This window comes from Corticium candelabrum, chromosome 19, assembly GCF_963422355.1.
Source record: "Corticium candelabrum chromosome 19, ooCorCand1.1, whole genome shotgun sequence".
Taxonomy (NCBI): domain Eukaryota; kingdom Metazoa; phylum Porifera; class Homoscleromorpha; order Homosclerophorida; family Plakinidae; genus Corticium; species Corticium candelabrum.
This window is the reverse complement of record NC_085103.1, coordinates 688,182-704,847: the sequence shown is the minus strand read 5'-3', so window position 1 is coordinate 704,847 and position 16,666 is coordinate 688,182. Positions and strand designations below refer to the sequence as shown.

Below are 16,666 nucleotides of genomic sequence, written 5' to 3'. Positions count from 1 at the left end.
TCACATTGGGTTGTTGGGATAGTGTGGAGCTGGCATCCCTTCGCGAAAAGTTGCCGGCAGCCCGTCGCGCCTTCTTGGTAGCGGTGGCTTCTCTATGGCGTCTAGAGATGTATTCTTGGTTGTCTTGGAGCCAAGAGGGCGTTTTCGATATTGGCGCACTGCCATGCGACTGCCATCGAGATGTAGCGGTGTCAGGCGATTGCGGCTCGATGCGAACGCACGTATACGCATGAGGTGCAAGAGAGGGGTGGAGTGGTTTTTCCCGAATCTCTGCGATACAATAATGACTACGTTTTGGTTGTGGTCATATTGAACTTCGATGCCTTAATCAATTACTAAAATAAACATGGCTCTTTCTTGCACATTGTAATCGAATATAGTGCGAGTGAGTGCATGCGTTATATATAGAACGTCGACAAGAGCACAAACGAGTGGTATTCGCAAGGAAACAAGATAGACCATAGCAGTCCTGCAATAGCAAGAATTAACTTGAGACGAAACATTGTCTGTTTAATCTAATCATTACCATACATTTCTCATTTGTAAACTGCCACACGAATCGTGGTATTTAGCGCTACACTAAAAGAAGTAGCAGCAACAGTAAACAGGCGGCACATATAGCAAAGCATGCTAAGTAATACAGTTATCAATTGCTAATCAAATTGGTCAGCTAAGACATAAACAGCGTCTACACATGTCTATCTTGCTCATCGCAGCAACAGCAAACATACCCGTGTTTACAAATCACTGTAATCGTCGGCCTCAGGATGTCGAAAACGATAGATACATGATGCAACTGCGTAAAAAAAGCTTAGAATCATTATAATGATGCCAAAAACGCTGGCCGCACCTTCCACATCAGCGATAAACAAACTGTAGTTACGCAAATGAAATGTTGTTATTGTCTCCACATCAAAGCTTTGAAAGAAAAAGTCGATTACGACTGCTGTTCTATTGGACTGTGTACCTGTATAGTAGCCCACTAAAGCAGAATGGCCAACTTCTGTTTTGTACTTGTCTTCTTTAGGTTCAGGTTTTTCCTGGGAATCCAAAGTCTTTGTCTTTCGATATACACGCAGCTGCACTAAAAGATATCGTTGGGCTTCTAGTATTTTCCACTGTTCAATATCTTGAAGCTCTGTTGGTGTTTCAGAATGCAAGCTTTTCAAAAACATAAACGCCCCCTTCCAAGGAGCATAGACAGAAGAATGATTGCCAACGTCCACTTTAACGCGCAGTAAGTTATTTCTGCTTCGAGCTGTTAGTCCATTATAAACAATGCAGGTACGGTTGAGCAAAGTGAGCGTTTGAAACGGTTGGTTAGGCTCGCATGGTTCATTCCCCAATTCAAAAAGGTTAGGGAAAATCTTGCAGTCAATGTGGCTTGGATAATCTGGAGCCAAGTCTTGTTTGACGTTGTTACAAATGTAAATTTTAGGAAATGAAAGAAATGATTCATTGGCGACTTCACGTTGCTCTACGTATCTGCTAAACACGTCTTGTGTTGCGTATTCAATAATCACACTGGTAACGAACACGGTCGCAGTACTGAACGCAATCCAGAAGCAGGCTATCCAATACCTGTAAGAGTAGGTTTCGAAAGTAGTGCGTGGGTCTTTTTTTACTGAAGAGTATTTTGGAGTTTCGAGTGCTGTTTCCGCAAAACCTAAAAAATATCTGTTATCACTTTTAAACATAGAAAATGAAAATTAGCGAATTGCTAAATTGGTAAATTAAAGTATATATATATATATATATAGGAATACTTGATTGTTCGCTCAATAGCCAGTTCAATTAAGTAAACAAGAGCTTTAAATACGTTACGCATATACAAGACGAAATAAATCCTGGTTTACTGTTTTGGGTTGCATGAGCTTTGCCCTACGCTTTCAGAAGTATAGGACGGTACATAGTGTGGCAAGAAACACTAATTAATGGTGAAAGCGCAACAACGTGACAAAATCTAGAGCAGAAACGTGCATACATGTTCATGTTAGCACACAATGCTGCAACTTGATCAAGCTAAGCAGCTCAGTATGCGTGTTATTTGTCAATTTTCTCTAAACTTCTTTGGCAAATTTTAGAGAGCCAATGGCCCCCAGACAGTGGATAATACAATGCATGCGCAGTCTCATAAAATATAACATCAATAACTAAAATTTATATAGTCTATATATTGATTATCAGAAATACGGTATAAAACACATATGCTTACGTGAATACTAGATGTCGTAATTGACCACCTAATACTAACGACATCATCATACATCTATAGTGTTATCAGAATAATCTACACATAAAAAGAGAATTTTTGTTGTAATTTAACGCAGGCTATACATGTATAAGAAGTGGTATTGAGAGATTCTCAGCAACAGCTACTAAAAATTTGCAAGGTTAGTGATAATTCCTATAATTGATGAACTCCTCATTTAACCAACCTATGCTGTTGTTCTACTAAACATTTTACTTATAAAACAAGAAAGCAATGTGTGGCATAAATTGCTGTGTATAGTACAATAAGTAAGTTAGCTAATTCTAAGTATTAATCGTCAGTCATTATGTTGAAGAGACTTTTGCAAAGCTACTCTAATAAGACAACAAAATACATCACAAATTGGAACTTACATTTTAATATTGAATCACCCACTTTTTTCGAATATCTAAAAACAGATAAAATTATGTAAACTCACCACACACACACACACACACACACACACACACACACACACACACACACACACACACACACACACACACACACACACACACACACACACACACACACACACACACACACACACACACACACACACACACACACACACACACACACACACACACACACACACACACACACACACACACACACACACACACACGTTTTTAGCTTGTAATGGACACTAAAAATTAAAGTTTGAGCTAATCTTGGCTGTTGATCGAGTCTCAGTCCAACAGACTTAATTAATGCTAAAACTAAAGCAGATCGCTGGAAAAGTTTCACGTTGGGCATTAGCAGTCAATCGTACTATCACTACCTAATTATCCGAGACCCGGATATCCTGGCTAAGGGTAGCCTCGTACCAGACCCTCTCCTCTGCCAGGCTCCAAATGTTCCCGAATCGTACTCGAGCTTCCCGATTCGTATTGTTCTTGTAGCCTAGCACAGTAATAGAGCGGCGCCTAGTGCATCCCTAGTCCAAGCTACCTAGATTGCTCCCTGCACGCCTCCTCCCCCGCGCAAACGTCTGGCCACGCGAGACCAGGGTGATACTAGGTGAAGAAAGTAGACGGTATGATCCCAGACCCTCTCCGGCGTTGTTGTGTTATACGGGAACCGGGCACGACGGCGCGAGAGGGTCTGGTACGAGGCTAGCTAAGGGTGCAGTAGTCTGCTGACGACCGACCGTACATACGACCGTATTTATACTCGAATAGCTCAGATGCAAATGAAGTTATTCCGATCTATAGACGAGACGTGGTGTCATTAGCGACCAATAGACGAACGTGATGTCATCATAAGGCGCCGCCACCACTCTTTGTTTGGTAGCTGCTACGAAAATTCGGCCATCAGGTTGTCCATCCTGTACATGCAGTTTAGTCATTTTCTTGTCTTAAAGGTTTCGCCCTTAGTCTAATCTACAGTTGCACGTGCGTGTTCAGTTCAATTTCTCCAACTAGAAAGCGAAGGTGCTGGATTCAGGCGCCATGCGGTACGTGTAGCTGAAATGTACCTGACTTGTAACATTTTACTTGTTCCACAGCGTTTCTGCATAGTGGCTGTGCAGTCTGACAACTCGAATTTTCGGTGTGCGTGGCTGTTGCTGCTACAATCAATAGTACGTGTCGTCGTTATTAACAGAAATTTGGCGCTCCAAGGGAATTTGCAAAGGGGAACGTGCATTGTCCATGACAGCAAGTCTCCTTGTCAGACGAAGTGACCGACTTGTAAGTACGCAAGTCTGGAGACGATTTCCAGCTTTGCACCCTTTGTTTACACGCCCGCATTGAAAACCTGCAGAGACCAGTGGGTTGGGCTAAATAGCTCAATATGCAAAACATTATTGACACACACCTAAATCAAGATCAATTTGATAAAACAGCAAGTTTAGTCAAATTAGAGACACTTAGGAAGGGGTCCATGATGACAATTTGTTGTGTTTGCTGTTGTCACAGCAGCTGGACTATATGAGCTCTCGCCGCCGAGCTCAGATAACATTTCAATATTAAGTGACGCGTGCAGTGTAGGAGTTAGCCAACAATTTACGCAGTTACCCTGCATGGCTGCGGGTCTACATGAACGTCATAATCGCAGTGGCTTTAGATGGCCCATAATATCACCTGCTATATTACTACTAAAGCTGTGAGAGCTCAAATCTACCCGACCACGCCCATAATTTATATGGAAATACGCAATGATTGCATGCACTTATAAAGACAAAAAATAGTTGTCCTTTGCAACTGTTAGAAATGAAAGGCAAACAGAAATGCGTATCGTCTGCATGGTAAACATTTTACTTTTGGTTTAGTAGATACTGAAAGGCCTCTGAGGCATGACAATTAGTCAAAGTTTACTGTGCAAATTAAGCTGTCTCATAGTCGTGACCTCTATTTAATTAATCGAAGACGGTAGGCTCTCGTTCATTAATCAAGAAAAACCTTTACAAAAAAGCCAAGAAATATTAATCGATTAATTAACTAGAGCAAACTCAGGTGAGTGGCGAAACATCAGTTGTCTATTTTACAGTCCAGTGGATCGGAAGTACTTTCTTGAGAATCACGAACACCAAATTTACTACATAATTACTAGGTACTCGCATTTAAGTCTCTCACTCTTGCTCTTTACTCGCCTATAGCTAGCACTCTCTCTTCCTTGCGCTTACTCTCCCACCTGTACTCGTGTTGACTCCTTCACTTACTTATCCTCCCATGCACTTTCTCTCCCACTACTCGTGCGCTTTTTGTACACGACGACGTTGAGAATACGTGAAAACCTTCATCTAGAATATTTAAATATTCTATTTAATATTTTTTGTAACACAATGGCGTCACTCTCAAAAGCGCAGACGTTGGCGCTTTGAATATTCAAAATGCACCATAAGCAGTCAAGCAAACAAAAGCAAAATAGACTGCATTATCTAAACATTTGTGGCAAAAAGAACCTTCCAACGGTATACACCTTAAAACATTATGTTGCTATTCGTCATCTTCCTACTCTAGTTATTTTACATGTACATATTTATGCAGCCAAAACTGTTTGGTCCGCTCTAATTTGAGAATTGGCAATCTGAATATGAAACGAAATAGTTTTCTTTCAACAGCTTTTGGAAACGGACTAAACTCAAGCAAATTTAGAAAACGAATTTCGGTATATCGGAACCAAAGAGATTCGATTATCTATTGCCTTCACGAGACTGCATGTCAAATTCATTGGCAGCTGTTTGATAATTTACAATACAATTGAATGGCAATTCGAAAGCGTTCATATCGTGTTGACACTAATAATATCTGAAGAAGAGAGCTTGTGCACATCAAGCGATCAACAAGCACTTTCGTGAGATCACAAAGACACGTCGATCGAGATCCGACACATTCAGACAAGTGAACATAATTAATTAATTTGACTTACGCCATCCGCCACAACTTTGTACTTCTGTCTAGAGAAGTCGTGCTGCCTTTCTCGGTTCTTTCGTGTAACTGCGTAGAAAATAGAGGTTGCTAGACTCTCTGAACCTCCTCAAGTGTCTCCTCTCAGTTAGGACGTGCACATCAAAGTGGTTATCGACACAGCCGACGGCTATTCTTAATTAACGATTTGCGCTAAAAGCGTGACCAAAAAGTTTAATCTAATTTGCTAATAGGACATACCTACTCAACTACCGGTACAGTCACCTTTCTAGATGAAATATGCTTAGAGGTCTGCGGCCATTCGTTGATTCAGTAGTGAACATGTATTCTATTTAAGGAGCGCCATCTGCTAAATTCTTATAATCTAAATAGTTAATGGCTGTTCAATTTCAGCCGTTGATAAGGTCTTTTTTGTTGACAAATCTAGCACTGTTTGATGCCACTGAGCTCACATGAAATCTGCAACAGTAAGTGGTGTATCCACCAGTATATAAAAAATCAAAGTTAATTAAACTATAGAGCGGACAGCAATATTTATGGTATACAAGAAACCCATTGTCTAAAGTCTAATCTAATCGCGAGGTAGGGTTTCAGGTACTTTTCTTCCTACGCACTTGATTGATTTGTGACAAACTATATAGCGGCATCATTAATTAAAGGAGACACTACAGGCCATGTGCTAGCAATTTAGTTTAGAGCTAATATATGAAACACGACCCAGCAGACGTATACTACGCTACCGAATGATCTCTGCATAATGTTCGAAGTTCTTGCTAATCGATTGTATTAGATTCAGGTATTTATTTTCTTTTTTAATTTTACTGTACAAAACTGTGTTTTAATATTAAATTGATATGTTGTTTGATACTACACTTGTGCGTTTAGGTAGGTGTGTTGATTCGAAACGTGAGTTGCCTTGCTAATATGTTTTGTTTCAATCACCGATGCATATCACTTTCCATGCAATTTTAGCTAGTACTGTCTAGTATGTCATGCTAGGCACACCTAGTCTGCCCATCAGTTCACGTTCTGGACGATGTACTTTGGCATAGATCTTTAATTTCTCCCTGCCACAATCCATGAGAACGTCCATGCATTATTCAATAATTAACTGGCTGCTCATCTTTGTTCACCTATGATCGCTGTGAGTATATATATATATATATATATATATATATATATATATATGTACTGTACGCTGAGAGCGTATACTCCTTTGAGTTTCCGTCACTGGCGACACGAAGCGATTGATAGAGTAATGGTGCCGCAACAATTCGCTTGCTCTCTGGTTGACATAATTGAAATCATCTTGACTGTAGTCGGATTCTACGTTTGCTCCTTCTTCTTCTTTTTCAACGGTACGTGTTGTCATTTCATGGCATTGCATGGAATCGTCCAATTTTCCGACTTCTTGCAGTTTGCTGTCTTGTACGGTTGCGAACTGTTCTGTAGCAAGATACCGACAGAGAGTCGCATATTGGGTGTTTGATCACATTCGCAGTTACCGTAAGTTTGAAGAAATTTCCTTTGAATTTCGAAACAAGCACTCTCTAGAGCCTTGTAGCTACTGTGGGAAGTCTCACGTGTCAAGATCATCTAACGGCGCCAACTTGCTTGCTAGACACGAGAAGTCTTGTAGATTCACAAGTAGTCATGTGACATCGCAATCTCAATGTTATTCATCAACGTATTCTGATATTGGAACAAATAGTCTCTCCGCGAGTGAGGTTACAGCTGAGGAAGACAAGTCTGTTGGTTTGGATTTGCAATGATTGCCCAACAGTAGATCGATGGATTGAATTTCATTGAGCAGATAGACCTAGATAGCATCTCTCGCCAAATAGTGCCTTCCGTCACACATATTCCATCATATCTTCAGTCACTCTTCAGGAATAGCTGTTCAGTGCCGTTGCTCAGATTACAGAAGAACTGTCAAGATGAATCTGTATGGAAATTGTTTCTCCTTATTCCAAGATTTCTTCTACAGCCCCTGACTAGAGGAGGTAAGTCTGGATCAAAGAAATTTGAAAAGCGTTTCTCTTTATCTAGAGAAGAGAAATTTCATGAACGCTCTCAGCCAAAATTTACCTCTCCTCCTACACATGTTGATCAAGTAAACCCAGAGTCTGCTCAATAACTCTCTGCAGAGCTGAAGAGGACAGTCAAGGCCAAAATCAAAGCAGGTGAACTATCAAAAGCAGCCATAACATTCTCAATAGTCCTGGAGTTGCTCCATTATCTGATGAGACTTTTGAGAAGCTTAACAATAAACATCCAGAGAGACAAAGTCGTTTTCCTGATTATTTCTCAAACTTCCAACTACCCTGCTCTCCAATTCAAATTTAAATTCGTTCAAAAGAAACTCTTCGAGAAAGTCCCAATGACTCAAACCCTGAATGTGATAGCTTGTCTTCGAGAAAGTCCCAATGTCTCAAACCCTGGATGTGATAGCTTGAGATTTGAGCATCTGAAATTGCTATTGGAATCAGAACTTCAACCAATCTCCTTGTGGTTGTCTGCAACTGTTTCCTTTCTGGTAGCATTACTGATCAAATAGCAAGAGTACTAGCAGGAGCTAAACTCATTACTTCAAAAAAGGGCAATGCCGACGTTCGATCGACCTATTGCTGTTGGAGGTTGCATTAGACGGTTAACGGCCATGGCAGTCTGTAGTCAATTGAAAGAACGTATATCAACCTTCTTATCACCTCATCAATACGGTGTATGCACTCCTGGGGTGCAGAAATTATCACCCATCTTATTCGGATGTGCTTACAGAACCCTCCAGATTGGGTTGTGATCAACCTAGATGCAAAGAATGCTTTTAACACTGTAAGCCGTGCAGCGATCTTGCATAATTAGGATGATGAACAGCTAGTCTACCAGAAATCTACCCATTTGTATCAAAATGCTACCTAAATTCTCCTCTTCTTACCAATAGCAAGTCCAAAGGATCGGATTGCATCGTTTCCGATGAAGGTGTTCAGCAAGAAGACCGCCTTGGTCCATCTTCGTTTTCCCTAGCTATTCAACCAATTCTTGTATCAGTCAACGACAGAAGCCATTCAATTTTATTACATAGCTACCTAAACGATTTGGTTTTTGTTGGCTCAAAAGACCAGGTGTCTGCTATATACTTATCTGTCCATAAACAACAGTTCACCAAAATTGGATTAGAACTGAGAGAAGGCAAATGTGAAGCATACTCTCTTTTGCCTATTGAAGGATGGAGTTTGCCAATTGATGTGCAGTATGATGGACTAGTTATTCTCGGGGTACTGGTCCGTAGTGACAGTTTCGTCGTTGAATTATGCAAGCAAAAAACCTATCTTGAAACGACTTCCTGAACAAGCTGCCTCTCCTTGACCATGCCCAATCAGCTAATCTACTTTGAGATACTGTGGTTTACTGAGAATTATGAATCTTTTGAGAACAGTTCCTTTTTCTCTGGTTACATCAGCTGCCTCACAACACGATCAAAATATTAGACATTGTTTCCAAAGTATTGTCGGGCGCAAGTTGACTAAAATAGAATTGCAGCAACCAAGCTTAAGTATCAGTCAGGGAGATTTTGGTCTGAACCAATCAGCAAGTTAGCTCCGTCTGCCTATTCGGGTGCTTGGGCCAGCACTCTCAAATATTTACCATGCAGCTTGTCAGGACTGCCTTCTGATATGTGTAATGTTTTATCAGAAAAATTTTCATCGCGGCAATTATACATTGAATTGAAATCAGCTTTGAACGACCTACACAGCACAGGTGAATCAGCGCAGAAGGTAGTTCCAACTGCCAACGTCCTTACAAACAATCCTAAGAAACTACAGTCACGTTTAAATTGTATCAAGAAGGATAAACAATATCAAACATTCCTCGAGTCATGTACTGATGTTCACGATAGGACTAGACTTCTAAGTTGTGGAGGTCCAAACGACGAAAGTTGGTTAGATGCCATTCCGAGTTCGCAGCATTTCACACTCGGCAATGCTCAATTTCGTATTGTTTGTCTGTTGCAGCTTAGAGTGGCTATCCCAACTTTAAGCAATTTTGGAAGCTGTGTATCAAGCTGTGCCAAATCGATTGACCACAAAGGATACCATGCATGTGCACGTATACTTATATATACATGTACATGCATCATCATACAAACAACTGGCTCTAGTTATGAATTTGCTATAATAAAATACACAGCAAACAAGATATAGTTTTAAAAGCAAGACAATTGACATTACCACTAGCAACAATATGTCTCTGAATTCAATCAGCATTGTAGAGGATGTGTTCAAGTCATTGCACATCGACATTCTGACAGATGCCAGTTGTCATTGACTCAAAACATGACTATATAGTCAGCCACACTGACTACAGATTGTTTTTTGATACATTCCTCTAACCACAAGTAAGATACAGGCACAGCTGTCAAATCCATAGTTTCAATCTCCTATAACACAGACAGACATCTTCAGCTCGCATGAAGTAATGGACACACACACACACACACACACACACACACACACACACACACACACACACACACACACACACACACACACACACACGTGCACACAGGGTTGGCAACAAGCACTACCTGAGGCCACTGACCATCTCCAGCACAAACAACGTGAGAAACGTTAGGCCCAATAGTAGAACTCACCTCGCCTCCTTGTCTTGCAATAAATAGTCAAGGCAAACAACACACCTAGACTACCATATAACCGGATATTTCTGTGGACTAAAATTGCAGCGATTTCATGCTAATTAAATTTCTGCGTTTCAACCAGGAAGACAGTTACTGCATGGTATACAAACATGTACAGTGTACCTGTGTCTGCACAGTGACTGCCTAGGACTCTGAGGAGAGGCCTAAATATCTGCAAATATTATTTGTGCGGCCCGCGATTTCTTTGCAGAATTCACAGAAATATCATGATTGCAGAAATAACCGGTTATAGGGTACGCCTAAGAGGACTTATACATTCAAACTAGTATCAACCAATTACTGTGCAACTAAATCACCATGCAATTTCCATTCATACTGCAAGGATACAATAAGACATCTTTTTCTAGTCTTTGTCTTTTCTCTGTCTCCAAGCCATACAAGAAGACATTAATTCCATTTAAACATCCAGCAGGCAAACTGGTTTTCTGCAACTCTCTGTCACACACTAACTGTAACGCTCTGTCTTCTTCACTTTCTGATGAATTCGTCTGGTGTTGTCGGCATGAACTTGCAGCAGAAGAAGCAAGGGGTTTCCTTGTACCATGCCTTGAAAAATAATATCTACATACAGCTCAGGAATTCATCTCACATATGTATGTGAAATAAAATTGCTATCAACCAGGGCAAAACAAAACGAAAATGAAATGATACATGAATGTTTGGATGCCACAAGAAACCAGATGTTTTCTGATAAGCCTCTCTGTTCCATACCAGTTGAAGTTGGGAGTAGAATGGCCAATACGAGGTAGATGAACACTGGCTATGAGAGAAATCAATAACATGTACAGAAAATATGTATGCTAACACGTCCCCATGCAGTCACACCCACACTCACAACACATGCTACACAGCTGACCTTTCCTTTCCTTGGCTACTCGAGCAAGTCGTCTTAAACAGTCTTCCAATGCAGGTAATTTAATAGCAGATATCTGGTTGTGCCTGCTCCGACGTTGAGCCACAAAGAGTGCAACCTAGTATGCATTATTCCAAACTTAACAATTATGTCTAAACATGTATGTAACAAATATAACCATGTCAGATCCATGAACTCTGCTAACAATGTCATCCACAGGAATAATGTGGCAGTCACCTATGGATAGATCTACAGCATAACCGCACATTCAGCAATACAATAAGTTTGTGAAATCACCAATTGACTAAATTACCCTTCATCTTTGCAGCCAATTCGTATTGTGCCTGAGGTTTCATTGATCGGTTAGATATAGCAGTAAACAGGCCTCCACGTCCCCACTGTCCACTGTCATCTTCAAAAATTGAATGTTTATGAAATGTACCAAACTTCATGCGCAAATAGGGCACACTCCACAAACACAACCAGAAGAAATAACACCACACACATACATACACACACACACACACACACACACACACACACACACACACACACACACACACACACACAACCTTACCAACACAATGCACAATGATGGCATCATTATTTCCTGTCATTGCTGGATGAGTTACATCACCAACTACAAATTGAATATTCTTTGCAGTCTTCTCATCATCTTCATTCTCCAAATTTATGAGAATGTCTGATTCATCTTCACTATCATCGCTTTGTACAGCTACATTACATGATTCATATCCTTCCTGCTGCCAGAATTTCATTCTAATTAATACGATTATTAAATGAAACACATTTGCTGTTCAACATATATTAATGAGTAGTCACAATTTAAGACGTCTCTGTTCTTGTCGTTTGTGTTCTTCTTCTTCTGCTACTTTTGCACGTTTCTCAGCAGCTTCTTTACGCTAATGTTGCACGCAAATAAATTGAAAATAAAAAAGGTCAGTTAAATCATCCACATTAAAATGATTTCTACTTTACCCTTTGCCTCCTGGCTGCCAGTTCTTCTTCACTCAACTGTTTCCTTTTCCTACTACTATTACTGCCAGTTGCAACTGCAACAATGGGAACCTACATATAAACACATAGCAGGCAAATTTTACATCACAAATCATACAGCTGTTATCTGTTGCAATTTCTTGCATTCACATAAAAGTCAAAAACTAAAGTTGAAATCAAACAATGGAAAGCCAAGAATGAGAATAGACAAGTACTGGCAATCTGATTTTATGATTCTAAAGTTCTATGTGCTTGTGGCAACAGATTTACTTAGGGGCAGCTGCCTGCTTTAGCTGAAACTCTGATAAAATCAGGAATTTTGCATCTCAGTAATTAATTCAAATAAGTCAGCAAGTATGCGCACTTATTAGCATTTCAAAACTGATTTTCAATCATTGTAACAGAAAATGTACACTGCCCATAGCATCGCTGTGTTCATACCTTAATCTCATTACGTAATACTCGTTGATCAAGTAAAGCCTGTGCATCTTGATCTGCTCAAATCAAACACATTACAGATAGAAGCAAATATGGCAATCATGACCTTTTACCAATTAGCAATGTCTGCAGTGCTTTCTGATCAGCATCAGATACAGTGGCATAATCACGTCCTTCATACATATAAATGTTGTCACCTATAAAATAACTAGTAGTCACAAAAAGCGTCATTTGTACAGTAAGATGTTGCAGTATGAACCTGAATCTACCCCAACTGCTACATCCTCCATGTCATGTGATTGTACACTTTGAATATCATCTTCACTTCCAAGCCAGCGTCCATTTTCACTCTTTCCCAAAATCCTAAATAAATCTCAGGTAAACACAAATGTATCTTTTCAAAACCTCAAACAATTAGAACTTCTTCCATTCTTGATCATCCAATTCACTACAAAATTACAACAAAAATCCTTTCAAAACCAAAGTGTTAGTCTTTTAGCATAAAATTGAACATACCTAGGGTAACTGGAAGTCAGCAACTTATCAAGACCAAACTTTAGCATGTTGCACAGCTACAGAAATGTATCATCATTGAATTGAATGTATAATCAAAGAAATTAGTAAAACTATGCGCAACCTGAACCGGTGAGTCCAAAAACACTCCAGAATGTGAGGGATCGTGAGTAAACTAACAAAAGCCTTGTAAACAATTATGTAACCAAAGATCAATTACTGACAGACATGGCCTCCGTCAATAACGGTGTTTGACAGTTTGAGTTTAGCATCAGCTCTCTTCATAATAATCTCTTCAACTGTACTTCTTGTCACTAGCCGTATGATCTTCACTGGTCTGTAGTAAACATCGCCATATATCATAAAAGAAAAATGTTGTACATGGTAGGAGTGCAATAAATTCCAAAGCAAACAATTTAGTTAATAATACGTGACTCGCAAACTTTGGTAATAACATTCGATTCTGTTATATGTAAACCAGACATTATTGCAATTGGGTTAATGCTGCACATTTGCAGCAATTGTATATGTATTGAGAAATTGTTTCCTTGCCATCAAACTACACAATTTAAATTACTTCTGAGTGATAAAAAACTAGTAATTTTCCATCAAACCATGCACATCATTCTTCCCGCACAACACTCTTCTTTTACTATTTCACTTTAATCTATATTACTGGTCCTATAGTGCTTTTCTTAAAGCTATATTTATAACTATTCACATTTGTAAATAGTTAATTCGCTCACTTGCTTTGCCCAATTCTGTACACACGAGCTGCTGCCTGAAGATCACTCTGCGGATTGAAGTCAAGGTCAGCATAAATAACAGTATCTGCAGCAGTCAAGTTGAGACCAACACCACCTGTTAAAACACACCAATAACAGACTGATACCAAAATGCTAAAACACACCAATAACAGACTGATACCAAAATGCAATTTACTTGCCGTCTGCCTACATATCAGTTTAATTTAAGAACAGTAACTCCATGCCTGTCATCCAATAGCACAATGCCGTCTTCATACAAAGGGCTTCATCTGACAAACTGTCTGTCCAACCTTTCTCCCATCAGTTTTGTCTGACTGTCTAAATTACCTCTCAACTGCATACCTGTACAGTGACTCAATAATCTGTTAAAATAGTGAAAGTGTTCCATACCTGCTCTTGTGCTCAACAAAAACACAAATTCATGATCCATTTCACTAAAGTTCTTTATAGCAAGATATCGTTCTTCACTACGCACAGAGCCATCTAGCCTCTCATAGCAATAGCCTGACCACACAAAAATGACATATCACAGTAAAATAGAGAAATAGTATCTCATCTCCACCTCTGTATTCTAAATAGTCCTGTAGAATATCAAGCATTCTTGTCATTTGTGAAAATATCAGAACTCGATGACCGCTGAAAGCAACAAAGAAATACAAGTACATAACCTATCATTACTATCAGTGCAGATATCACCCTTGTTTCAGATGAGACAGTAGTTGGTCAAGTAAAGCCAATTTACCTATAACCAAATCTGCATAAAATACTTCCAAAATACAGTAACTGTTATATTGCAATAAAAAAGCAGCAGGGCTTTCAGAATCAAAGTAGATAAAACCACTAGACACCATCTGAAAATTGCTAAATCACACCAAAAAATACCATATGCTATTAAAGTACCAGTCTAACTAAAGACACCACCACAAATGCCAAAAATTTATGCTTGCAACATGTCACATGAGAAGTGTGATCATGCATGATCACCTTAGATGCAGTTTGAGTGGTAGCATCTTACAAATCCATAGTTAACTTAACATAGTAAATCGCCACTAAACATGCACACAACATTTCAGTGTACACAAACACACCTGCATCAATGCTGCTACTGTACCAGCACGCAAGCACAGACATTCACAATATGATAGACAACAGTGCATGCACATAGATAGAAAAATATCAATATGCATGCATAACACACACACACACACACACACACACACACACACACACACACACACACACACACACACACACACACACACACACACACACACACACACACACACACACACACACACACACACACGCACACACGCATGCACACATGCACACACACACACACACAACATAACACACACACACACACACACACACACACACACACACACACACACACACAACCACCACCACCACCAACACCAACACCGACCACCAACAACAACAACAACCACCACCACCACCACAACCACCACTACCATGACTACGACAACGACCACCACCACAATAGCTAATAACAATCAACTAAACTGCACTATAAAGCAAATAAACAGTCATGGTGTCTCAAGCAATATTTGCCTACCACTTGCTGTCACAAGATGGTCTCCTTGTTCAAATGGCTCCGGTTCAACACCTGCAAGAGAGAAGTACATTGACACTGTCAGCACTCAAAAAATATACTGTTTGCAATTACCATTAAATATGTAGGGATGGTTACAACATTTTCTCAACTGCATCATAATGTTCAACAGTCTAGTCTTCACTGCGTTGTCTCCAAATGCACCTTAACATGAACAATTTAGTAATGCAAGCACCACGACTAAAACAAACAAGTCAATGTCTTTTAGTTGACATCCATGCAAGGAAGCAAGCAAACTGACATGACAAACAAGCAGTCGATCAACAAATAGTACAGAGCTAAAACAATTGAAAAAACAAGATAGAACGACTAGGTAGAGTAAAACTGCAGACTTCAGGGATTTCAAACATTAGCATTGGAAACAAGTGTTAGTGATTGTACAAAAATGTAGTCCAAGTAATTTTTGAAAGATCTGAAGCAGAAAGGCAGATCCAGATAAAATCCTTTTGACTAAGTACTTTGTTCACTATTAAAGTTATCGCACGTGCACACACACACACACACACACACACACACACACACACACACACACACACACACACACAAACACACACACACGTACACACACACAAAAATGGCAAATGGATAAGGAGCTGCCGTTCATTACGGTTACGCCCCCAGCCAGATGGCTGGGTTCCACACACACACACACACACACACACACACACACTCTCTCTCTCTCTCTCTCTCTCTCTCTATTTTTCACTACTCAACAATGAGTTCATGACTTCCATTCAGCAGTTGTTTACAATTTGTCTTTGATGAGCATGTTCATATGCAAAGAGTCCAATTCTAGAACAACATACTCTATGACAGATATATCTACGACAGATATTGCAAATGTTCTTTGTACCAGTAAGAAAGTTCTCTGGTGTATAGCTGTGACGCATTAGTCTCTTTTCTTCAATCTTGTCAATTCTCGCTTCCTTGTAACGATCCAAACCTAATCTCATATTTTTCTTCCACCTGAACGGTCACATGCTATCATTCCCAATTCTTGGTGATCAATACCGACATTCTGTAGATGGTGTCTTAGAGTGTCTTTGAACCTAACTTCTGACCACCAGCTTTTCTTGGTGCATCTAGCAACTGACTGTATA

At 39.7% G+C, this 16,666-nt stretch overlaps 2 protein-coding genes across 4 annotated transcripts in view; both read right to left on the bottom strand.

The window, feature by feature from the left end:
- Positions 1-490: 490 nt before the first annotated feature.
- On the bottom strand, positions 491-5,765 carry LOC134195038 (uncharacterized). 2 transcript variants are annotated; one of them, XM_062664039.1, is made up of 4 exons: positions 5,627-5,765; positions 2,626-2,660; positions 1,582-1,666; positions 491-1,524 (listed from the first exon to the last, which is right to left on the bottom strand). In XM_062664039.1, exons 1-4 carry the CDS (start codon positions 5,629-5,631, stop codon positions 738-740), a joined length of 912 nt encoding a protein of 303 aa, XP_062520023.1. In that variant the 5' UTR covers positions 5,632-5,765; the 3' UTR covers positions 491-737. The 2 variants fall into 2 exon arrangements, with proteins under 2 accessions (XP_062520023.1, XP_062520022.1); XM_062664038.1 differs by having other exon boundaries at positions 491-1,666.
- Positions 5,766-9,784: 4,019 nt separating this feature from the next.
- The window catches only part of LOC134194789 (chromodomain-helicase-DNA-binding protein 1-like), a 31,593-nt gene continuing 24,711 nt past the window's right edge, over positions 9,785-16,666 (bottom strand). The window contains exons 12-34 of one of the 2 annotated variants that reach the window (XM_062663759.1): positions 15,621-15,710; positions 15,510-15,560; positions 14,627-14,672; positions 14,493-14,566; positions 14,321-14,434; positions 13,910-14,024; positions 13,392-13,500; positions 13,288-13,338; positions 13,167-13,222; positions 13,072-13,098; positions 12,910-13,013; positions 12,764-12,847; positions 12,654-12,706; positions 12,195-12,284; positions 12,039-12,118; positions 11,773-11,975; positions 11,509-11,607; positions 11,374-11,444; positions 11,199-11,313; positions 10,994-11,102; positions 10,670-10,903; positions 10,211-10,289; positions 9,785-10,063 (exon numbers count right to left, since the gene is read on the bottom strand). In XM_062663759.1, the coding sequence (XP_062519743.1) occupies positions 9,953-10,063; positions 10,211-10,289; positions 10,670-10,903; positions 10,994-11,102; positions 11,199-11,313; positions 11,374-11,444; positions 11,509-11,607; positions 11,773-11,975; positions 12,039-12,118; positions 12,195-12,284; positions 12,654-12,706; positions 12,764-12,847; positions 12,910-13,013; positions 13,072-13,098; positions 13,167-13,222; positions 13,288-13,338; positions 13,392-13,500; positions 13,910-14,024; positions 14,321-14,434; positions 14,493-14,566; positions 14,627-14,672; positions 15,510-15,560; positions 15,621-15,710 (2,165 nt within the window). In that variant the 3' untranslated portion in view covers positions 9,785-9,952. The remainder of the gene's footprint in view (positions 10,064-10,210; positions 10,290-10,669; positions 10,904-10,993; positions 11,103-11,198; positions 11,314-11,373; positions 11,445-11,508; positions 11,608-11,772; positions 11,976-12,038; positions 12,119-12,194; positions 12,285-12,653; positions 12,707-12,763; positions 12,848-12,909; positions 13,014-13,071; positions 13,099-13,166; positions 13,223-13,287; positions 13,339-13,391; positions 13,501-13,909; positions 14,025-14,320; positions 14,435-14,492; positions 14,567-14,626; positions 14,673-15,509; positions 15,561-15,620; positions 15,711-16,666) is intronic. The other variant, XM_062663760.1, reaches the window with a different exon arrangement.